Below are 26,187 nucleotides of genomic sequence, written 5' to 3'. Positions count from 1 at the left end.
ATGGTTGATATTAGGAAGACTGAAACTACTTAATTATTTATACCAATATTTTTCATCAAGACTATTCTACTATTAAGAGGTTTGCATTCTACTTAATTTCAGTTTCTCAGTAAAATAGTTAGAGTCTGGAGGAACTCATGCACTCACTGGTCTTTAATTGGGACCGATCACAGCAAGAATTTTAGGAAACCCAGTATTTTCCCATAATGTTGAAATAAAATTTGTATAATCTAATAGGTCAGAAATTGTTACAGATAACATCTGCAAGGCAAAAACAATTTCAACGTGATACGGTTCAGTTTTAAAATAAGGGAAGCCCACATATTTGGTGACTTTAGCTGATGATAAGCAATGAGAGGCAACAACCTGAGCTGTCACCTGGATTAGTCTTACTTCGATTTTGGCAAACAGAGGTGAGATTTTAACCTCTTAGCTGTACTGGTAGGAGGAGTACATGTAGCATCTTAGAACTGGCAACGACAATTTGCTAAAAAATACAGTCTACAGACGTGTTTAGTTCCGTTTAAAGAACTGTTATGGATCATTGAAAAGACTACTTTTTTTCGGTCTTATACTTGAATAATAATAGGTCAACATGTCCTTTGTTGCCTTAGAGTATTTGTACATCAAGCGCCAGCTACGGATGTCCAGTTTTTGCTCTCAGACTTCTGAGTTAACTTGACTAAGCTCCCTTACAAAACAACTTCTCCCACTTTAATTTTGCTTTAAAATTCAAAAAAGTCTATACATACAAAAAATGAGGAGTCAAAATTATAATCATCTTCTCCATTTTCTTGAAGACCCCTGACTTTAATATCCACAAAACTCTCGTCAAATCATAACTATAGTTCTAACCATTTCCATCTTAAAAAATCAACTTGATAATGAGTACCAACTTGATGAGAGGTATATTTTGGATTGCTGAAGACAGGAATGCTGTTGATAAATGGTTCATACCTTCGAGAAATTGATACTATACTTGAAGAACCTACTAAGGAAGCCTAATAAATTCTTCATGAAATTATATGATAAGGGGACAAAATAAACACATGATGTAAATGGGGGAAATTTTTCTACACGACAAACTTGCAGGTTCAATTCTGTAACTGCCACCAACCAGGTAGCCTGCAATCGATAAACTGCAGCCACTCTGAATTTCACTTACCTGGTGTCTGAGGAAGAGTGGACAAGATCACATTAAAATGCATATAAGATTTACACATTCTCAAAATTCCTTAATAGTTGGAACTAACAGGTTCATACGTAGATCACAAATTAGTCTTTAATTTAGTCTCATCCTGAACCAGTATATTTCTTAACTGAGAACACAAAATGTTCTCTAAGTCAAGATTTAAATGGCTATCATTTATTTTAAATGACTATGTATAAGACATTTTCTATTAAACTCTCAAACTAATACTTAGCATATTAAAAAAATATTTCCATATTCACCTTACAAAAAGAAAATTGATTCTAGAAACAAAGGATGACTTGTCTAAGTTTTAAGAGCCAGTAAGAGAGCAGCAATGGTACCCCACTCCAGTACTCTTGCCTGGAGAGTCCCATGGATGGAGGAGCCTGGAAAGCTGCAGTCTATGGGGTCGTTGAGGGTCGGACACAACTGAGCGACTTCACTTTCACTTTTCACTTTCATGCATTGGAGAAGGAAATGGCAACCCACTCCAGTGTTCTTGCCTGGAGAATCCCAGGGACGGGGCATCCTGGTGGGCTGCCGTCTCTGGGGTCGCACAGAGTCAGACACGACTGAAGTGACTCAGCAGCAGCAAGAGAGCAGCAGGAATTTGGGCAAGACTGTATGTGACAGCAGGTTTCCTTTCCTTTTCTGCCTTTAAATTCAATCTCATCTACCAGTTTTTCTATAGATAGCAGAAATCAGAAAGTAAATTATACAGGACAGAGTTACTTGATTACAGAGACATTCAAGGGTCCAGATTTTTTTTTCCCCCAACTTGGGCAGATTAAAAACACACTCATAGGCTTAAAAAAATCTAAGCTCTGGAAATTATGCAGAGTTGATGCGGAATGTAAAGACTTGTGGTCATTAAAATATTTGGTTTTCTAGATTAAAACAAGTCGGACAACTGTGAAGATCTTGCTGCTGCTGCTAAGTCACTTCAGTCGTGTCCAACTCTGTGCGACTCCATAGGCGGCAGCCCACCAGGCTCTGCCGTCCCTGGGATTCTCCAGGCAAGAACACTGGAGTGGGTTGCCATTTCCTTCTCCAATGCATTAAAGTGAAAAGTAAAAGTGAAGTCACTCAGTCGTGTCCGACTCTCAGTGTTCCCATGGACTGCAGCCCACCAGGTTTCTCCGTCCATGGAAATTTCCAGGCAAGAGTACTGGAGTGGGGTGCCATTGCCTTCTCCAGTGAAGATCTTAACAGTTTCTAATTCAGGATTTGTTATAGATATTTTGAGGATGGAGAGAATAGTCTCCATTCACTATAAGCCTTTCTTCCTCACTCCTCTTTATATGACGATATTTTGGCATTTAATAAAGTCCCCTATGATACATTGCGTGTTCCGTAACATTTATGGGAAAATATACTGTAAGCACAGTGGATTGGAGATGAGCCAGAAAGTAGAAGAGGAGAGAAAGGAGGCAGGGGTACATTCAAGAGAAGCCACACACCCCTCACCTTCTGTGAAGAGGCCACACCAAGCACAGGGAAATGTCAAATCTATACAGAATGCCGTGGTCAGTCGGAGAATTCTTCCAGATCAGTTAGCAGCTGAGATGCTACCTTTTCATCAACAAATAGTCTCTTGTTATAGGAGGAACCTGGCGGGCTACAGTCCATGGGGTCACAAAGAGTTGGACAGGACTGAGCGACTAAGAACAGCCCATAAGGAGGAGAATTTATACAGTAGAATACAAACTGCATAGCAGTATACTCGTGTGTGTGTGTGTTTTTTCCTTTTTCATAATGGATAGAACACTGTTATAGAACTGTCATGTGAATTCTGATATCAATCTGGTTGACGGAATTTTAATAATTCTTTGCTAATACTCACTCAATACATTTAACTAATAACTCTCCAAAATTAAAAATTAAAGCGACACATTAAATAGCATGGTGATGGTCACTTCAATCATCTTAAGCCAGCATTTTAATATTGAGAATATTAATTCTGGTACTTTAACAATGTCATTTCAAAAGGCAAAAGTGTTATATTTAAAACCACTGAAGGATATGTGCTGAAGATTGAGAACAGTGTTATGAATAAATATACATTTTGTATTAATGTTAATGTTTCCTTCTTTTTTCATTCTAGCTCTTTTTTCCCTCCTTAGATCTTTCTTTTTCAGCAGTTACTATAATTCCTAGTCAAATTACACATCCTGACTCCATTAAGTCAAAATAATCATAAAAATATCTTGAGAAATCAAAACTGTGGTTTTTATGTGTAGTTATCACAGTGGATTTATGACACTGGTTTACTGAACTTAATGCATTCTTTTCAAATATGCCTGTTTATAATTCCTTTTGGCCAAGTCATTGCTAATCATTACTTTTTTTTGCCTTTCATTCCTGGTCCCTGTGTGATTTAATTCGTTATTTTTAAAGGTGGCTTAAGCACGAATATTCTCTACCTCACTAGGCTCAATATAACCCTTCACAGTTCCACTGAGTTGGAAAAATTCTTTTCATTTTTCCAAAGAACTTAAGATTTTTTTTTTTTTGGCACCTCATCCTTAACTAAGTGTCAATAACATTCCCATGTTCAAAAAGCAGATCAACTGTGCCCCCTCTCTATGGCTGCACGATTATCCTCTGGCATACTAGTTATTTCTAAGCTTTCTACATATTTAATAGATAAAATAGGGATTCAGTCTCTCAAAAATACGAGAGGGAGCTCCCAATGCAAACTTAGGGGCTAGATTTTAGGGGATCCCCACAGGGCCTGCTACTCTGAACATTTTCTGGTTCCCTGACTCCTATTTTCTACTTTTCCTTAATGTCAATCATTTCAGAGGACCTCTTCTCTAAATAGTGGAAATTATATTTTGATAGGAAGGCAGCTCCTTTTCCAAAACAATTATTATTCTGTATGAGCACTATAAGACCTCATTTTTGATGCTTAATTAATGTTTAAGTCATGTTTTCTTATGAGGTTAAAGACAGATGTTGGATAATAAAATTCATCTTGGAACTGAGACTATGAGAAGTAAATGAACAGCTCCTAAATAATCCTATCAACGAGAGCAAGGAAACATGAACAACAGCAATAATGATAATAATAACAGCTGATGTTTATGAGCGTTTACCTTAAGCCAGCCATTGTGTTAAACCCTTAAACTTATCTCGCTTAATCCCCAGGACAAATCTATGGAATAAGCATGATTACTCCCATTTTGAAGTGGCAGCAATGGGAATCTTAAGCAACCATCACAAATCGTCCATTAAATAAACATCAAATTTATTTTAGATTTAAACCCACAGAATCAACTTCTTTCCTTGTATTCCTGCATTGTACTGCATTCATAAATAACAATGTTACCCTTCAAAATATGGTTAACACAAATAATCCCTATTATGTGCATATTGTTTTCAAAACTAAAATGTGATGCTATGAAAATTTAAAATTTTAAATGAATGCTGAATATGTTGATGAAATACAAAATCACCATGTCTCTATGCAAAATTGGAGATTGATGAAAACAAAGTATTGAATTTGAAAATTGATATTTTATAGGTCAAAGTGGGAAAAGTGGCATCCTTTTGTTTAAGATAACATTTTACCTTTTCTGATCTCAAGAATATGTTTTTATATTGTTTTCTTGTTACAAACAGTATGCTTATTCTTCAAATTATTACTAATAAAAGCATTCTATATTGAGACATAAATTATGAAAATATAAATCATAATAATATAGAGGCATTTACAGTGCTTTTCATAGTCACTTAAAATATAACCTTAAGTACATTTTTTATGGTATTATTAATTTTATATATAGCCTAAATAAGTTTTTGAATTATACTATTAGCATCTGAATACAAAATAAATGAGTTTATCCAGTTAACTTTATATTGAGTTGACCAAAAAGGGTGTTCAAGTTTTAAAACCCTGAACAAAGGTTTTGACCGGCCAACCCAACATTTTACTTCAAGTATAGTAACTGGCTGCTCTTTCGGGGTAAGGACTTTTAGGTGGACCATTCAATAGGTTCCCAGTTGGTTCAAGTACCCAGAACTGCTGGAGAAGCGATGGTCACTACACTTCGAGGGAGGAGGGGATGTGTCTGGGGTGTGGGCAGTCTCACAGCTAGCCTCCGTGGATAGACAAGTGTGTATGCACAGTGACACTGAATAAAACGCTAAAACAGAATGGCCACAAGATCAACTAAGAGTAAATTCCCCCAGAGAACATAAAAATGGGAGCCTGAAAGTAAAACTGTTGATAATGGGATGAGGACTTTCATGTATTAAGACACCTGAATGTGTAAATAGAGATTCAAATTGCGCCTACATTTGAAAACCGTATTCTGGTTATAGTAATTTCTGAATGCTAGTAACAGAGTTATAGGATATTAGTAATGCAGAAAAATATGTAAACAAAAGTTAAAGTTATCCACAACACCACCTCCCAGAAATAAATACGGTTAATATTTTGATGCATTTTTGTTCTTTGTATCAAACAACTGATAAGTTGAAGAGATGCTATTTTGTATAAACAATTTTATATTCTACTTTTCTTTAATACCCATATCATGACCATTTTTATTGTTTTTGAAAATTCTTTTTAAGTTTTTATAATGACCATACAACATAGTCAACCAGTTTTCTTTCTAGTACAACTTTCAAATTACAACTTTTAAGAAACGTTTTTATTTTAGGCGTATTATACTTTATTCGGGCACAGAAAATTTATTTTTTCTTTCCCAGTTGTTCCTATGGAAGCATTCAGAAATAGGCAATCAATAAACAAATACTTCATTATTCTGGTTTTTATATTCACTCGTTGAATGAGTAAACAAAAACTTATTTAGTTCCTAGTTTTCTCACTGGTAAAATGGAGATGATAATAGTTTCTAATCTGTAGCAGTATTAAGGGTTCAGTTCAATTCAGTTCAGTTCAGTCCCTTAGTCATGACCGACTCTTTGCAACCCCATGAATAGCAGCACGCCAGGCCTCCCTGTCCATCACCAACTCCCGGAGTTCACTCAGACTCACGTCCATTGAGTCAGTGATGCCATCCAGCCATCTCATCCTCTGTCGTCCCCTCCTCCTCCTGCCCCCAATCCCTCCAACCATCAGAGTCTTTTCCAATGAGTCAACTCTTCGCATCAGGTGGCCAAAGTACTGGAGTTTCAGCTTCATCATCATTCCTTCCAAAGAAATCCCAGGGCTGATCTTCTTCAGAATGGACCGGTTGGATCTCCTTGCAGTCCAAGGGACTCTCAAGAGTCTTCTCCAACACCACAGTTCAAAAGCATCCTTTCTTCGGCGCTCAGCCTTCTTCACAGCCCAACTCTCACATCCATACATGACCACTAGAAAAACTACAGCCTTGACTAGACGAACCTTTGTTGGCAAAGTAATGTCTCTGCTTTTGAAAATGCTATCTAGGTTGGTCATAACTTTCCTTCCAAGGAGTAAGCGTCTTTTAATTTCATGGCTGCAGTCACCATCTGCAGTGATTTTGGAGTCCCCCCCAAAAATAAAGTCTGACACTGTTTCCACTGTTTCCCCATCTATTTCCCATGAAGTGATGGAACCGGATGCCATGATCTTCGTTTTCTGAATGTTGAGCTTTAAGCCAACTTTTTCACTCTCCACTTTCACTTTCATCAAGAGGCTTTTTAGTTCCTCTTCACTTTCTGCCATAAGGGTGGTGTCATCTGCATGTCTGAGGTTATTGATATTTCTCCTGGCAATCTTGATTCCAGCTTGTGCTTCTTCCAGTCCAGCGTTTCTCATGATGTACTCTGCATATAAGTTAAATAAGCAGGGTGACAATATACAGCCTTGACATACTCCTTTTCGTATTTGGAACCAGTCTGTTGTTCCATGTCCAGTTTTAACTTTTGCTTCCTGACCTGCATATAGGTTTCTCAAGAGGCAGGTCAGGTGGTCTGGTATTCCCCTCTCTTTCAGAATTTTCCACAGTTTATTGTGATCCACACAGTCAAAGGCTTTGGAGAGGACTAAATACAGAACTGAGCACAATATCAGACATTGCCAATGTGCAGTCAATGCTGGATCCTTTCATATACATAATGATAATAGTAGTAATTATTATTACTATCCTCACTGTGGATCTCTATGCTCTGGTTTTAAGCTGTTTAGGAGGTAACATGCTTTGGTGGAAAGATTACAATTTAGACTGACAATGTTGGATATGTGGGTAAGATACTTTTTGAAATGCTGGTATTCTCTCATTTGCAAAGTGGGACTAGGCCATAAACACTAAATAAATAGTAGCTGTTTCTCAGCTTATAGATCCAATATTTCCTAGCAGATACATTTCTGATGAGCACTAGTGATAATTAATCTAAACGAATGATAGTTTAGTTAACCAAGTCAGCCTCTTGTTCCTTAACTGCAAGGTAAACATGGGGGGAGGGACGGGGGGAGAAGAATGGATTGGGAGTTTGGGATTAGCAGATGCAAATCAATACAGACAGAATGGATAAATAAGCAGGATCCTACTGTATATCACAAGGAACTACAGTCAATATCCTATGATAAAACCTAATGGAGAAGAATTTTTAAAAGAATGTGTAAATATATATATTTGTGTGTATTACTGAATCACTTTGCTGTATAGCAGCAATTAATACAACATTGTAAATCAACTATACTTTAATACAAGTAATAATAATTTTCAACTGTCTAAAGAGAACAATTGATAAAAGTGATAGATATATTGATACTTAATTTTGAAATGCAACCCCAGTATAATACAGGTTAGAAGATCATAACCAATAGCATTCCTATTCTTTACTTCCACCCGCCTAAAAGGTATTGAATTTCCTTTTACCAAAAAAGAAATCAATTTTGTGGTCAAGATTATTATGAAATAAGTGAATTATCTGAACTATGTTGAAGCTGCCTGGAACTATCAAAATAGCTCTGATTTGGTCAGTTCAATTTATAGCAATAAAAAAAATCAGCCAAACCAATGTAATGACATCATCCACTAAAGAAACTGCTTGAACCTCTATATAAAGCATAGTTCTTTCTACCTTTTATGCTCCACTATGTACATCTCTTAATAAACATGATTAAAATGACACAGCTATTTAACTCTCAAAACCCAAAAAGCATTCACTTGTAACTTCATTCCATTTCTTGCTGCTGCTGCTAAGTCACTTCAGTCATGTCCAACTCTGTGTGACCCCATCATAGATGGCAGCCGACCAGGCTCCCCCAACCCTGGGATTCTCCAGGCAAGAATACTAGAGTGGGTTGCCATTTCCTTCCCTAATGCATGAAAGTGATGTCGCTCAGTCATGCCTGACTCTTAGCAACCCCATGGACTGCAGCCTACCAGGCTCCTCCATCCATAGGATTTTCCAGGCAAGAGTAGTGGAGTGGGGTGCCATCGCCTTCTCTGAGTTTTGTTTCTTAGCACAGGCCTATGTGGTAGGGAGGGAGAAGGAGGCATGGCATGTCATATGGATTGGAAATATTTGACACAGATTACTGCATATATTCACAGGGTCATATGGAATCATGTGGCCAACGGAAGTGTTATTAAAAATACAAAGCCAGGCCTTTCTTCTTTCCTTAATCAGTAGTCATAGAGCCATTTGAAAAGGAAGTTGAGAAGTAGAATAAAGGTTTGTTTAACTTGTTTCCTCTCTTTTAGAGAAAATCAGCCTTCACACTATACATTAAAAGTCAATGTTTTGCAAGTCTGAATGGAGTGTGTGAAAACAACATGAATTTGTAGACTATTAGCGAGGCCTATTCTATAACATTTCTATCATTTTTAACTGTCTAGTGGCAAAGGTGAAATGCAAGGAACAGTCATACAAATATCATTCAACCTAAATGTTATAAAGGATCCAGTCATTCTTATTTTGATCTCAAACTTAAATTCACATTAGAGAAAATGTAAAAACAGTCAAGATAGAATACAAATTTATTCTAGCTGAATAGACTATACAACTAAAGACAAAGTAATGATGATCTGACCATTAATCAAGATAAAACAGTTCGTATTTTAGAAAATTAGGAGAAATTCCGCATGATTCTTCACAAATAGCACAGATAAAAGATCTGAGAATTCAACAGGTCATTTTTCCTTGCAATACTGATGTGAAAAAGGTGATAAGAGTGGTGTTTCCCATTGGTACTGCATACATAGGGGATTGATCTCTATAAGTTCAGTATAATACCATGACTAATACTTCCATCAATATTAAGTCTAAACAAATTTCAGCATGCAGAATATACTTTCTGCACATAGCAGGCACTAAAATATAGAAGAAAAATTAAACCGATTCTAAAAATGTATCTATTTTCTTATCTCAAACTGACTAACAATATAATGAATCAATTACAGTTGCTGACAAACACTATCTGTACTTGCAGAACTCAGCTGGGGGTGGAGGGTAAGCAATTTAGCCCCTCACCCCCAGGAGATATTTCCTAATGTCTGGTGTCAATTTTTGTGGTCAAAACTGGAGGAGGCAAGATGTGCAGCTAGCACCTAATACATACAATACAGGGATGCTGCTTAATATTCTATTTACAATGAGCAGGACAGCCTCTTTCCTGCCAAGTCCAACAGTGAATTATCTGGCCAAAAACATCAATGGTGTCAAGGATGAGGGACTTTGATCTATACTGATATTCTCTGCTGCCAGAGTATAAAATGTGATTTGCTTTAAAACATTCATTATTTTATTTTAGAAATATTTTAAAAACTAAGTGTTAGAACCAACCTAGATAGCATATTCAAAAACAGAGATATTACTTTGCCAACAAAGGTTCGTCTAGTCAAGGCTATGGTTTTTCCTGTGGTCATGTATGGATGTGAGAGTTGGACTGTGAAGAAGGCTGAGTGCCGAAGAATTGATGCTTTTGAACTGTGGTGTTGGAGAAGACTCTTGAGAGTCCCTTGGACTGCAAGGAGATCCAACCAGTCCATTGTGAAGGAGATGAGCCCTGAGAATTCTTTGGAAGGAATGATGCTAAAGCTGAAACTCCAGTACTTTGGCCACCTCATGCTAAGAGTTGATTCATTAGAAAAGACCCTGATGCTGGGAGGGATTGGGGGCAGGAGAAGGGGACGACAGAGGATGAGATGGCTGGATGGCATCACTGACTCGATGGACGTGAGTCTGAGTGAACTCCGGGAGTTGGTGATGGACAGGGAGGCCTGGTGTGCTGGGATTCATGGGGTCGCGAAGAGTCAGACACGACTGAGCGACTGATCTGATCTGATCTGAAAAACTAAGTAAAAAGAAAATAGAGAATAAGTGCCACAAACTAGAAAAACTGAAGGCAATGAGGTGATCTAGAGTGACATTGGAAGATCAGGTGAGAGTCGGAGGAGATTCTACCATCACGCTGAAAAGTCTGGAGCCAAGACCAGAATGAGTCCGCACTGTTCTGTGATGAAGGGGGAAACACAACGTGTTGTCCAGTCATCTTATGATCTTGAATTGAGTACCTCCTCGGTAGCATGGTTTTAAATGCATTTGTGTCTCATTTCACCTTAAACATGGTTGATGAAAGCTCAGCTGGAGGATGTCTTGAAACCCCTCTTTCTGCTGCAGCTCTCAGACCTGCTTCTGGACCTCTCCCTGGGTTGTGTTGTAATCATCACTGCACCTGCTCTTTGAATGCTGACTCTAGCATTAGTAAATATGCATTATTTTGGGTCAACTAAAACCATCCCCTGTAATAGATGGACATAACGTGTCTGAATTTGGAGTAGAGGTTAATCAGACAGGCCACTGAACCAGTTGTACTCAAATACTTGTAACAGTGAGTAAATTCAGTCACACTTTCACCTTATCCTGCATAACACAGGAAAGCCTTATGAAATGATATCAGGACAGGAATGATCTTTTGAATTTAAACGCAATGCCATAGGAAAGAGGATTCCCCTCCCAAGCACTGGAACATTTTCATTTCAAATTAATTGTAAGAAGGTACTTGTCCAATCTCTAGATTTATTTTGTATGGTACACAAATGCGGTTGCTAGAGAGTTTAAAATAGCACAAACTAAATATATACAACCTGATAAACAGTTGCTTAACTACAAGGAAGGAAGAACACTGCTTGAGGTTTTGCATGCTGTTGATTTGACCAAGTCTGGTAATTAATACAATCCACGTGGTAATATTTGGATTAGATGGTTAAATCACATTTATACAAATAAAGGTTTTATCCAGAGCCTAATTTTACCATAACTTTAAGAAACAAGTAATCGAGAGACTTTAATACAAGACCTAAAATTAAGGCCCAATAGTATGTACACTGACACCTAAAAAAAATGAGAAAGGTGTCAGGTAATTCAGATAACCTGCCACCGACTTCACCTCACACCCTGCTCCCATGTGTAAGGTCCCCCAGCTCAGACTGTTCCCTTAGCTCGGGGATGAGGCATCAAAGTGAAAGTGTTAGCCACTCATTCTTGTCTGAATCTGCAACCCCGTGGACTGTAGCCCACCAGGCTCCTCCGTCTATGTGCTTTTCCAAGCAAAAATACTGGAGTGGGTTGCCATGCCCTTCTCCAGGGGATCTTCCTGACCCAGGGGTGAGACATAGTTCCTACCTATTTCTGAGCATTCAGGTTATGAAACCTTCATTCAGCACCTCAATAATTACCTAGCTTAAGAATTATTTTTCAGGGAGCCATTAACATAAACCAGAGAAACTAAAGCAATCTAAAAAGGGATATACTATTCAAAACATTCCACAGATGAAGACTTTCCTCCTAGAAAAGATAATTATTTGGCGGAGCTTCCGGGTACCGTAATTGGAATGTTTAAAGAAATTGGCGCAGGTCAGCTGCCATCTTTCTTCCTTAAGAACATTTCCCCAGGAACTGGAAATGAAGTGAATCATAGAACAGCTTCTTTACCTTCTCCCAAAACAATCATGAAGGCTGAAAAGATCAACATGACATTGTTTGGAGCGTAAGAAAATATTGGGTTGGCCAAAAAGCTCATTTCAACTTTTCTGTTACCTCCTTTGGACAAACATGAATGAACCTTTTGGCCAATCCAATACTACATATGTTTTCCATCCATAATAGGAGTATAAAAAGGAAAACTGTGATAATTCTCTTCAAGTCTAGGTATAAATGATTGGACACTAGTTTAATAAGAATAAATAATCAAATGTTTTAAAATGACTGATTTCTAATTTTTAAATGATATGTTCAAGTAATTGGGATTGTTAGAATTATAAAAGTCAGCTTATTAAATGATTATTTTATTATATTATTACTTTCAATTCATGAAGGTGATAATTGCCAATTTAAATATTTGTTCTTCTCTCCCCCTAGCTAAGCTAATTTAAATAGAGATAATTCAGACTAACAACTCAGGAATAGAAAATGAATTAAAAAAAAAACTCAGTTTATATTTGCAACACTTTAAATTTTACTTCTTCCCTTGTATCAGACAAGAATTGTAAGAGAAATATTGATGAACTATATAACTGTAGCTTGAATTTTAATGCTGTTTGCAATTACCTAACATATATAAAAGAATTAATATTTATGTAAAAAGGAGTTAAAAGATCTCAGGAGCTAAGATTTTCTTGGAAACACACTAAGGTTGATAAACATTCTGCACCAAAAAATGCAAAGAAAGGTTGAGTTGTATTGTTTTCAAGTTGTCCTTAAATGTATAAATTTTGACAATCAGTCATTTAAATTCTCCTACTGGACATTAGGGATATGCAATATTGTTGAGATATTTTTCTTGGTAAATATCTCCTTGTATAGGTTTTTACAGTGAAAACCATTAAGAATGTTTATAGTCAATGAAATCTACAAATAATATTTTATGTAGGTCACCACTGTGATTATAAAAAGCCCTAGTGACTAGAGAAGAAGAAAAGAATAATTAATAAGAGGGGTGAGGTATCAAATGTCAAAGAGGAAGCATTGCTCTAGACTGCTTTGCAGGATTCCTATCTCTGCAATGAACCCCTTATGCAAATCACATAAATCTGTTAGTTTTGGCTTCCTCATTAGTAAAATAAGGGATTGGGCTGGAGGTCTCTTGGGAAGTTTTTCAAGTTCTGGTAGAGCACACATACATATTTTTTTTTTAATCAAAATGCCTTATTTGTAAATCACATTGAAGCATGGTTATTTTCATCATTTTATTTTCTTCAGCAAGTTATAAAATATTACGCTTTGCTTTAATATGCTTATTTTTTCTTGGAAAATTATCTTATGAAAAGAACTTTGGACTAACATTTTCAATAAAAATATATCATTTCTTATTCCACAATAATAGAAGTATATGATTATTCCTAATTTGGGACTGCAAACATGGGGCTCATGTGTTATTTGGTACTGATAATTTTAGTTTTCTTTAAATCAACACTGTTGATTTTATATGTGAACTCTTAAAATTCTCAAGAGTAAGTTTAAAGTTAGACTTTGAAATAAGCAATACAAGGAACATCTGTTTCTAAACCAGTGACTTACTAAATATTTTTCCAAAATACGAACTGTCATTTGTGACTGCCTTGTACTTAAAGTAGAATGCTACACTTGCTACGTCTTCTCATTGAACAGACTCAACAGTATCTTGCAAGTAAATAAATTACACTGGAAAAAATTAATTAAATGCTGAAAGCTAGTATCTCCATAGACATGAAAAATGAGAATGCATTTCTTTGTTTTTCATATGGTAAATTTCCTTCCAATGCAAATGTCAGCCTCAAATGTCAATCTACAAATGAAACTAAGTACCTGACTTTTTACTACATAAAATGATGCTTGTTATGTTTTATATCTATACTTCTAGATTGTTAAAAAAGTAAAGACCATGACACAAATGATCCAGTACATTTTCACCAACTCATCAAATATCGGACAGCTGCAAGAATGATCAATAGTGATGTTATCAACAGTGAGGTGATCCGAAACTGTTACTGAGTTGCTAAGTTGTGTCCAACTCTTTGCAACCCCATAGACTGCAGCATGCCAGGCTCCTCAATTCTCTACTATCTCTCAGAGTTTGCTCAAATTCATGTCCAGACCCATAATTAGATATACACAGTCTATTTCAAAGTATCCCAATTCCAGTTTGAAATACAACCTACCTTTTAAAGAATGGAATAACACTATTTGTGCTTGAATCAAAGTTTCATTTCTCTTAATAACAAAACTATTTCCGGTTATACACAGCAAATGCATTTATTTTTATCTAATTGCACACAAGCTAAAGATCACAGCATGTCCTTGCATATATAATATATTTGCATGACAATTTTAATTATCTCTTTACTATGTGTAACTTGACTTTGATAGCTATTAAATCTATTTTTTAAGAGATTTTTTTGATGTGGAACATTTTAAAAGTTTTTATTTAATTTGTTACAGTACTTCTTCTGTTTAATCTTTTAGCCTCATGGGTGGAACCTGCACCCCTGCATTGGAAGGCCAAGTCTTAACCACTGGGCAGTCAGTGCAGTCCCTATTAAATCTATGTTTATATTTCTGGAGAAGGAAATGGCAAACCACTCCAGTATCCTTGCCTGGAAAATTCCATGGACAGAGGACCTGGGTAGGCTGCAGTCCATGGGGTTGCAAAGAGTTGGGCACCACTGAGAGACTAAAACTTTATTAATTTACTTTCATTTACACATTACTTGATATAAAATTCAAGTAAATTAATGTGTGATATTCTTCCTTCTGATGCTAAACTATTCATATTTCTAATCCATGAAGCATCCTCATGAAATTGTGCTTTAAGATAACTTTAAATAGAAATAAAACAAAGTCTAGAAATGTTTAACTGGAGAAAGAAATACTGAAATACTGAGTTTTTAAGACTCTTTTGATACATCCATTAAGATATTCAGTTTAGCAATTATTTCAACATTCTGTGGGCCCCTTATATAACAGAATCATACTCTGTTCAACCAATGAAAGAATCTATACACCATCAAACAGTAATCAATTTTCACTGAGGGAATAAATTAGGTCTGTATCATTTAGATCAGACATTAGTTCAGTTCAGCAAACATAAATTGTATGCTGGGAATGTGCTAATTAGTGGAATGCAAATGACAGCTTAGATGACTCTCTGCCCTCTCCCTCCAATATCTTACAGTCTGCTATATTTTGGAATGTTTCGACAAATATCAAATATTTGATAAATAAATACCAGAAATATTTATTAGGTTGATGCAAAAGTAAGTGCAGTTTTGCACTGCTGAACTTTGCCAGTTGATAAAGGAATACATTCTTAAATAAACATATTCATGTTGTACAGCATTTTAATGCTCATTTCTTGCTTGTTTTTTTTTTTTTTTTTTTGCTAATGACATTACTTGCGGTGTATTTTACATTTATTTAGACTAGGGAAATGATGTTAGACAAAAAGAAAATTTGAGTGGCTTTTTTATTTGAGTTCAAAAATGGGTCATAAAGTAGCAGAGATAACTCGCAACATCAACAATTCATTTGGCCCAGGAACTGTTAATGAACATATAGTGCAATGGTGATTCGAGAAGTGTTGCAAAGGAGACAAGAGCCTTGAAGATGAGAAGCACAGTGGCAAGTCACTGAAAGTCAACAACAACGAAATGAGAGGCTCATTGAAGCTGATCCTCTTATAACTACACGAGAATTTACCAAAGAGCTCAACGTCACCCATTCTGTGGTGGTTTGGCATTTGAAGCAAATTGAAAAGGTGAAAAACCTCAATCAATGGATACCTCTTGAGCTCACCAAAAATTTTTTTAAAAAATTGTCCTTTCGAAATGTCTTCTCTTATGTCTATCCAACAACAATGAACCATTTCTTGACTGGATTGTGACATGTGATGAAAAGTGGATTCTATACGACTGGCAACAACCAGCTCAGTGGCTGGACTGAGAAGCTCCAAAGCAATTCCCAAAGCCAAACTTGCACTAAGAAAAGGTCACAGGCACTGTTTGGTGGTTTGGTGCCTGTTTGATCCACCACAGTTCCTGAATCCCAGTGAAACCATTGTATCTGAGAAGTATGCTCAGCAAATTGATGAGATGCACCAAAAACTGCAATGCCTGCAGCCAGCATTTGTTCAGTAGAAAGGACCCAAGTCTTCTCCACAACAATGCCTGACTGCATATCGCACGAGCAATGCTTCAAAAGTTGAATGAACTGGGCTACAGAGTTTTGCCTCATCCACCATATTCACCTGCCCTCTGTCAACTGACTACCACTTCTTCAAGCCGTCTTGACAACTTTTTGCAGGGAAAATCCTTCCACAACCAGCAGTTGGCAGAAAATGTTTTCCAAGAGTTTGTCAAACCCCAAAGCACAGATTTTTTTACACTACAAGAACAAACAAACTTATTTCTTATTGGCAAAAATGTGTTGATTGTAATGGTTCCTATTTTGTTTATAAAGATATGTCTGAGCCTAGCTATAATGATCTGATGCGAAGAGCCATGTCACTGGAAAAGACCCTGATGCTGGGAAAGATTGAGGACAGGTGGAGAAGGGGACAATAGAAGCTGAGGTGGTTGGATGGCATCACCTACGCAATGGACATGAGTTTGAGCAAACTCCCGCAGATCGTGAAGGACCGAGAAGCCTGCCATGCTGCAGTCCATGGCGTTGCAAAGAGTTGGACACGACTGAGTGACTGAATGACAATACAATGATTTAAACTTCATGCTCTGAAGTCACAAGTACATTTGCAACAACCTAATACATAGTAAAATACACTATGTAAAAAAAATGATGTGGTTCATTATGGAAATTCAGAAAAACCTTCTTCTTGGAAATCACATCTCAACTGAATCTTGGAGGATAAGACAAATTGATCAGGAAAATGATGGAGAGGGAGGATACTTTGAGTGAATGCAAGTTACAGAAGCAGGTCAGATACTCAGAAAAAAGGACAGTTTGTATAGTGGAGCACAGAGTACAACATGCAAATGACATGATGTAGCAGCAGAGGTAATAGGAAGGGCACTGTATTTCAAGCGAACGACTTAGACTTTCTAGGTAGGCTAGTAAAGTGCTTTAAGCAGAGGTGTGATAGGATCTGATTTGCATTTTAGATTTTAAATTAGTAGAATGCTTTACAAATACAATTCAACAAATGCTAATGAGATAGATGAATCTGTGTGATGATACATTGATTCCCAAAATTTAAACTTCATGAGTGTATGTGTATGTATGTATATGTGTATCTGATGAACACAAAACACAATAATACAAGTATTATGCAAAATGAAACATCTAATGTAAACAGGAAAACATGGGTTGACATTCAGAAGTATTTCTTATTTCTCTGCCCAACTGCACTGATCTTCATGGAAATTCTTACTTATCTTAATGAATAAATACTGCACTGGGTTGAATTACATTTCTCCCAAACACATAACCACCAAGAAAGTCAAAATGTGTCCTTACTTGGAAATAGGGTCTTTGCAGAGGTAATCAGTTCCTTCAAGATAAAGTCATACTGGGTAAGGGTGACTCCAACGACTGATGTCCTTGTGGGACAGTCAAGTGAAGACACGGAGATAGAAATACAGAGGGAAGACGGTCATGTGAAGGTACAGAGACAGACACACAGAGGCAAGAGATCCATGTAAAGATACCGAGACATAAATACATAGAGATAAGATACCCATGTGAAGATACAGAGACAGGCACACAGAGGGAAGACAACCATGTGAAGACAGAGGCAGGCATTGGATTGAAGCAGCAACAGGTCACAGAACACCAAGAACTGCTGACAACCACTAGACGCTAGAAAGACTGATGCTTAAGCTGAAGCTCCAATACTTTGGCGACGTGATGCAAAGCGCCAACTCATCAGAAAAGACTCTGATGTTGGGAAGGATTGGACGCGGAAGAAGAAAGGGACAACAGAGGATGAGATGGTTGGATGGCATCACTGACTCAATGGACATGAGTTTGAGTAAGCTCCAGGAGCTGTTGATGGACAGGAAAGCCTGGTGTGCAGCAGTCCATGGGGTCGAAAAGAGTTGGACATGACTGAGCTACTAAACACCACCACCACCATCAGATGCTAGAGGAGAGGTATGGGTCAGTTACTCCCTCTGAGTCTCCAGACAGAAACAACTATGCTAACACCTTAATTCCAGACTTATGTCTCCAGAACCATGAGAGAATAAATTTCCGTTGTCCTAAGCTACACAGTTTATAGTATTATTTTACAACAGCCCTTGGAACCTAATATACACACACATGGCAGCATCTCCTGTCTAGGCTGCAGGGGTGCTAGAGGAGTAGACTGTGGTCCCAAGAAGAGGATATTCCCATCAGCACAGCATGAAGAGGACAAAACACTGTCCTGCTACCACTTGTATTTGCCATCTCCTCATATGCCTTCCTCCCCCTCTGGCACTTATTTTCCACCTGGATTTGCATTGGGAAATATTTACAGGCTTTACTAGTTTTCATCCACACTGAATGCATATATAAAAATTACCTTGGTTTCTGTGTACCCTGATTTGCCAAGGTGCTGCCTTACATTTATGGAGACTCTGGTTAAAAGCTAATTCAGTATACGCTATAAAAAAACACTCACTACTTTAATCAATAAACCATGCAGGGCTTTTGTAAGATGAATGTTTGAGTGTTTCAGCCATAACTGATTTTTGAAAGTTATTAGAATGAGACCTCTCCCTTCTGCTTCATGCAGTCCCTTCGGTACAGAGTAAGAAGATTAGCATCAGTGTTTGGGGAGCAAGCTTACTGAGTCAGAAGACATGAGGAATATCATTAAGTTTTTAAAATAACAGCATGCACTTGTTTCAACTAAATTTGAGGGAAACCAAATGTAGAGGGAGCAGAATGATTTAAAATGAGTCTAAATTCATTGAAGTTGGAATACATATTATCATCAAGACAAGTCAGGAAACAAAAACAGCAGAGGTCCTAGAGGCTTAAAAGCAGTGGCCTGGAACTAAACTTCCTTCACCTGGAATAGAGTGAACTTCTTACTTTCAACCTTAAAAAGTACCTAATTTTTCAGATGACAGAGTGATTGTGGAAAGACTGCAGAGAAGAAAGTTGACAAATACAACGGGAATTACAGTAGGTATACGCTCCCACAGAAGCAGCAATCTATTGATGCTTTTTCTTCTCTAGTTCTTCTGGAAAACTTTGAAGGAAAAGAAGAACAACACCATTTCCTAACCTGCAGGTATAAGACAGATCTCAGACAAAGCCCCTAAGGGGTTTCTTAGAAGGTGAGAAAAATCATTCCTTTTCCGTGGGAGTGATGGAAGCCTAGATTCTCCTTGCTGGACCCTGGCAGGACTACTATTTTTAAAGGGGCAAAATATGACTGTTTCTGATTGAAATTTCCCCTCTCAAAGATCCATAATTCCCTTATCACTGAAATCTTAAAGCCCTTGAGACAAATCAATGGTCCAATAAATGAAAAAAATAAAATAAAATAGAAAGCCATCTAAAGGTCCACTTTAGTCTGAATTCCAATACAGGTAAATTTATCACACAGTAACCTTGGAAACGATTCCCATAATAAATATGTTTAACACATCATTTTCTTATTACAGACATGTATTTTTTTCTTTGAAAAAACATAAGTATATTTTACATTCTTCATACATAGATGTATGAGAAATAATGGGATCTGGATATCAGTTAGAAAAATCACCTGGTTAGAAAAATAACTTGGAGAAGGAAATGGCAACCCACTTCAGTTTTCTTTTCTGGAAATCCCATGAACAGAGGAGCCTGGAGGGCTACAGTCCATCATGGGGTTGCAAAAGAGTAAGACATGGCTGAGTAACTATATAGCAACAGCAACAGAGGAATGACTAGTCATCAAAGTTTTGATAGTAGAGACAGTTCCCATGATGATTAAAGTATCATTTTCCAAACTAGGAAAAAAATTAGAGATTTCCATTAGAAATAAGTATTACAGGCTGCTTAGATTATAAAAGGACACAGGAGGAAAATACGAAGTAGTTGCTTTGGTTCTTATGATCTGTACCATCCAATATGGTAGCCAATGGTCACGCTAGTTAATCTCCAATTCAAATCAATGGAAATTAAATAAAGCTTAGTTCTAAATTGTCTTAGCTACATTTCAAGTGCTCTATAACCACGAGTGGCTGTGTTTGGAGAAGATCTAGAACATTTACAACTTGGCATGAAGTTTTATCTTACTTTATGTGGTCAATTTATCATTTGCTCCACTGGCATCTATTGGCATAAATATTAATCCAGTTTCCCAAAGTGTAGGATTTTTTCCTCCAGAGAGGTGTATATACTAGGAAAGCCAAGCTTCCTATTTAGCTTCAAGTATGTTTCCTTTTCATCTCGTCATTGCCGAGTACCAGGCTTGATGGAAAACCTCATGATAGCACTCGCTCACCTTTTTACAAAGCTGCCTGACACGATTACAGAACACACTGTCATATTTTAAATCGCATTTGAGTCAATGGACTATATGACCTTTGGCACACCGCTTTTGCCATTTACTGTGGATTCGAAAGTACCTTCATTGATGGTGTTGGTTTTAAAATGGCTATGTTCAAAGAAAGCCATCTCAAAAGTAAGATGCATGTCTATATAGCATAAGGAGGAAGGGAAAAAAAAAGGCAGGGTTGGTTTTAAAAATTATTAGACAAACAAAAGACAATTCAACAGAACTATGAGCATGGTTCTCAACAATTCCTTCAAAAAAGAGGGTATACAAACTACCAGTAAGGATAACCTCTTTAAAAACTTGAAAAATGTTCATTAAAACTAACCTTCATATAACGAACATGCAACACCACAGCTAAAACTTTCAAACATTCATTTCTAAATGGTGGACTTGGGGCACAACGAGGGACTCTAGTACTTTGGTTTTGAGAGTCTAAATTGATCCAGCCACCTTAGGAAAATGCTGTATATCCTAATTTGGTATTAACCCTTGCTAGCTCTATACCATGAAAAATGTCTATAGCAATTCTACTGAAATAGCCAAAAACTGGAAACAACTCAATGTTTATCAACATGAAATGAATACATAATTGTAGAATAAGCATACAACAAAATAATATTACTCAGGAAAATAAACAAATACTTCAGATAACAAAATGGGTAATTTTTCACAAATATTATTTTGAACTAAAGAAGTCAGAGGGGAAATAATATGTAATTTATCATTTCATTTGTATGAGAATTTAAAATTAAAAAGACACACAAAAAAAACCCTTAATCTATGGGGATAAAAATCAGGTGAATTTAAGTAGTAGTAACTCAGAGAAGGCTTGGTGGCTGCTTCTGGGGTGTCAATATAATTCACTTATTGAGCTGGTGAACATCCCATGGAGTTTTTGTTAGAATTTAGGAATAGGAAGATAGCAGTGGTAGTGAGCTCTGGTTGTACCACCAGGATGTCTGGTTTCCCTTTCAGCTCAAGCACTCAGGCTGTGTATCTTTGGGCAAAATTTAACCCTCATAATTTGTAGCCTAACAGATACTCAGTCAGATGAGTCACTCAGTCGTGTCCGACTCTAGCGACCCCATGGACTGCAGTGTGCCAGGCTTCCCTATCCATCACCAACTCCCAAAGTTTACTCAAATTCATGTCCATTGAGTAGGTGATCCTATCGAACCATCTCATCTTCAGTCATCCCCTTCTATTACTGCCTTCGATCTTTCCCAGCATCAGGGTCTTTTCAAATGAGTCAGCTCTTCGCATCAGGTGGCCAAAGTATTGGAGTTTCAGCTTCAGCATTAGGCCTTTCAATGAATATTCAGGACCGATTTCCTTTAGGATGGACTGGTTGGATCCCCTTGCAGTCCAAGGGACTCTCAAGAGTCTTCTCCAACACCACAGTTCAAAAGCATCATTTCTTCGGTGCTCAGCTTTCCTTATAGTCCAACTCTCACATCCATACATAACTACTGGAAAAACCATAGCCTTGACTAGACAGACCTTTGTTGGCAAAGTAATGTCTCTGCTTTTGAATATGCTAGTCTAGGTTGGTCATAACTTTCCTTCCAAGGAGTAAGAGTCTTTTAATTTCATGGCTGCAGTCACCATCAGCCGTGATTTTGGAGCCCAGAAAAATAAAGTCTGACACTGTTTCCCCATCTGTTTCCCATGAAGTGATGGGACCAGATGCCATGATCTTAGTTTTCTGAATGTTGAGCTTTAAGCCAACTTTTCCACTTTCCTCTTTCACTTTCATCAAGAGGCTCTTTAGTTCTTCTTCACTTTCTGCCATAAGGGTGGTATCATCTGCATATCTGAGGTTATTGATATTTCTCCCAGCATTCTTGATTCCAGCTTGTGCTTCTTCCAGCCTGTGTTTCTCATGATGTATCTCAATAGATACCACTACTGGAATAACTGCTCCACTTTGTCTCTCATACCATGTTTATCTTATTCCCTGTGATACTACTAACATTGAGCATATTTCATGATCCATGAAAATTGCTCAATAAATAATTATTAATAAAATAGATTATACATAGCATGTTTCCATGGAGAATATTACTTCTTTTTCATTTGTTGAGAGCTGAACATGTTTCTTAGAAAATATGTCATGCAGACAAAAATATCACATTTTGTTTTAGTCCTCCCATCTCGATGCTGACAGCTAGAATAAGTGTGAACCCAGAGTTCTGTTCTTCCCTAATCTTCCCAGGTAGGTCAGTGGTAAAGAATCCGCCTGCAAGGCAGAAGACCCGGGTTCAATCCCTGGGTTGGGAAGAGCCCCTGGAGGAGGAAATGGCCACTCCAGTATTCTTTCAGAGTCAGACAGAATTGAAGGACTAAACACACACACAAGAAATATGATTTGGTCATCATTATAGTTACTAAATTCATACAGAGGTGAAATTTTTATATAGTTTGTATTATAAACTATCAAACGTTTGGTTACTTTTTATAAAGGTTTTTCAATAGGATATTTGCATTTTCTGATTTCAGTTAAGCTTTTGTTGTTATGGGTCTGTAGGCAGTGGTGGGGGAAAGTCTAGTAGGAAATTCCTTCTTGAAGCTGATCTAATTCCCTATGCTGTGTGTATCCAGCCTCACCTCTCCCAGCCAATTAGAACAGGCAGAAAAGCTTCCTGGGAGGAGAGGACCATTTTACCAGACAATTCATATTCTAAAGCTGGTGTTTGGAGGAATTCCCTGGTGATCCACTGGTTAGGACTCAGCACTTTCACTGCCAAGGACATGGGTTCAGTCCCTGGTCAGAGAACTAAGATCCTGCAATCCAGGCAGCACAGCTGACAATAAAAATAAAGCCAGTGTCTGCAAATCCTGTGTTTGCCAACTGAATGTGTAGTACCCACTAGCCTCAAAAAGCCTCAAGTAGTCTTTACAGTAAGTGTGTGTTAGGAATGCCTTCACAGAAACAAACAGGCAAAGATCCATCTTTTCCAGAAGCTACCATCAACCTCGGGCCTGAAAGGAGTTCCACAGATAATGTTTAGAAGAAACTGAGGTCACAGTCAAGAAGACGGATGAGCATAAAGATGAGGACAAGAAGGCCAGGCAGACGAGGATGTTAAGAAGAAATGAAGGTCTACAGTTCAGCACAGGGAGCTCCACTCAATGCTCCGCGGTAACCTAGAAGGGAAGGAAATTCAAAACAAGAGGGGGTATGTGCATACCCATGGCTCATTCTCTGTGCTGTGCAGCAGAAGATAGCGAAACACTGTAAAGCAACTATACTCCTATCTTTCTATCTATCTATCTATAAAATAAAAAAGGAGGAACAAGAGGAGGAGAAAAGAAGCACCCCTAACAAAACTGGCTGAAACAGACAGTAGAATGACAATCCCCAAAAATCCAAACATTGAAATCATTAGCCATAGATGTGATGACTAAAAACAATTGCAAAAAGATGATAAAAAACACAACTAAAGGAGAAGAAACTCTTCAGGTAAACAAGTAAGTTTTTAAAAGGAACAAATAAAACTTGTAGATATATAAAATATAATTGACATTAAAACTCAGTGGTTGGTTTTAAAAGAACAAAAGGTGAAACTGAAGAGAACCAGAAGGAAGTTCTTAAGACTACTTTCAAAATCTATTCCAAAAGAGTCAGAAAGATAGATAAAAGCACAGGTTTCTACTTTTCAAATATTTCAAAAGACTTCAAGCATTTTTATTAATAAGCTTTTCTCTGTAAATTATTATCTGTATTAATTATCTGTATTAATTATCTGTATTAATTATTAATTATATTAATTATACTGTATTAATTATACTGTATTAAATATACTGTATTAATTAAATATACTGTATTAATTAAATATATTAAATATACTGTATTAATATACTGTATTAATTAAATATACTGTATTAATAAATATATATATTAAATATATTTATATGTATATATTAAATATATTAATTAAATATATATTAATTAAATATATATTAAATATATTAAATATACTGTATTATTTAAATATACTGTATTAATAAATATACTGTATTAATTATACTGTATTAATTATAATAATCTGTATTAATTATCTGTATTAATTATCTGTATTAATAAGCTTTTTCTCTGTACTACACTTAACAATAACCATTTCCCAAATCCTCTACTAAAGGTATTCTTTGTTTATTCTTATATGTATATTTGTGTAAAAATGTAAATATATATTTAAAACATATGAACAACTTTATATGTTTTTTATATAAAGATACATGGCAATTCACTGTCAGAGAAAGCAACTAAAATAATTCAAAATAATGAAATTACTAACTAAATGAAGATGGCAAAAATCCACCACCAATTTCCACAGTATGGTACTTACAGTAAGAACAGCCGTAGACCTCAATCCTGAGCCCAATGCGGCCTTCTCCATTCCAATCCAGAGGCACAAAGCGGACGTAGCGGGCGATGACAGGATGCTGTAAATCGTGCCGGACAACACTATCAGAGTTGACGTTCCCAGGAAATGCCTGGCAAAAAAAAAAAAAAAAAAGAGAGATTTGAAAATTAGGGCAAACTACTTTAGAAACCGCCATGTACTCTATGTGCTAAAATAAATGTAAACTGTCTTATGCAATGGAGGTATTTTATATTCTCTAAACCATAAACTAATTGAAAAAAGCTTCCATACTTTCTTTATTTGAAAAACAGGGCCAATTTTAAATGCGAGCTAGGACAAAGTTTCCACGGGTTCTTTCATATATGGAAATGCATACACATGTTAAAAGAATGAAACACTCTGACATACACTGCAGTATCCAGTAAACAATTATGAGTTCTATTATTTTACATTTAAACTATGCAGTATACATTTTTTAAAACACACTCCAACCACATTTCTTGCTTTTTAAAAATCTTCTCTTCATGACTACCCATGCCATCATCAGAAATCTGAAAAAAAACTTTTCATCATTGAGTTTGGCAAAAAGAGCAACTGAATACACTGTCCAGAGGTCAGGGACTTCTACATTTTATTAGCATAACTATATGTGAACATATTTATTTCATATGTCTTATTAATAGAAGATTTTGTCAAGAATTATTTGCCACAATTTTTTTTTTTATGTTGAAAGGTCATATTGTCTATTTTTTTTTTTTTTTGGGCAGAGAACAAAAGGATTTTCTTTGGTCATGGCCATCATTCCTCAGCAAACATTTATAAAACATTTACTGCATAATAAGCATTAACACAAGGTAATATGGGAAACCCAGGAGTAAGGAAAGCCATAGATGCTACACTCAAAAAGAGTGTGCAATCTAATAACAGGAAAATATCAATATAAAATTATAACTTAAAGTAAAGAAGACTTAAAGCAAGAGACCAAAAATATTTTAAAATATGTCAAACAAATGAGAAATACATGTGTAAGCTATTTAAAACATGCTTTGTTGTTCTTGTTTAGTTTCTAAGTTGTGTCTGAGTTGGAGACTTCATGCCCTGTAGCCCTCCAGGCTCCATTGTCCATGGGCTCTCCAAAATAAGAACACTGGAGTGAGTGGCCATATCCTTCTCCAGTTTTAAACATGAGCTGCAGCCACTCCAGTGCTCTTGCCTGG

The 26,187-nt window shown here is 36.7% G+C and overlaps 1 protein-coding gene across 1 annotated transcript in view; it reads right to left on the bottom strand.

Annotated features, from left to right (window-relative positions):
• Window positions 1–26,187, bottom strand: part of LOC129658456 (contactin-associated protein-like 2) — an 836,688-nt gene that overhangs the window by 347,093 nt on the left and 463,408 nt on the right. The window contains exon 4 of the mRNA XM_055589413.1: window positions 24,953–25,100. Within this exon, the coding sequence (XP_055445388.1) occupies window positions 24,953–25,100 (148 nt within the window). The remainder of the gene's footprint in view (window positions 1–24,952; window positions 25,101–26,187) is intronic.

Source organism: Bubalus kerabau, chromosome 8 (assembly GCF_029407905.1).
Source record: "Bubalus kerabau isolate K-KA32 ecotype Philippines breed swamp buffalo chromosome 8, PCC_UOA_SB_1v2, whole genome shotgun sequence".
Classification (NCBI taxonomy): Eukaryota; Metazoa; Chordata; class Mammalia; order Artiodactyla; family Bovidae; genus Bubalus; species Bubalus kerabau.
This window is presented reverse-complemented; position numbering and strand designations above follow the sequence as displayed.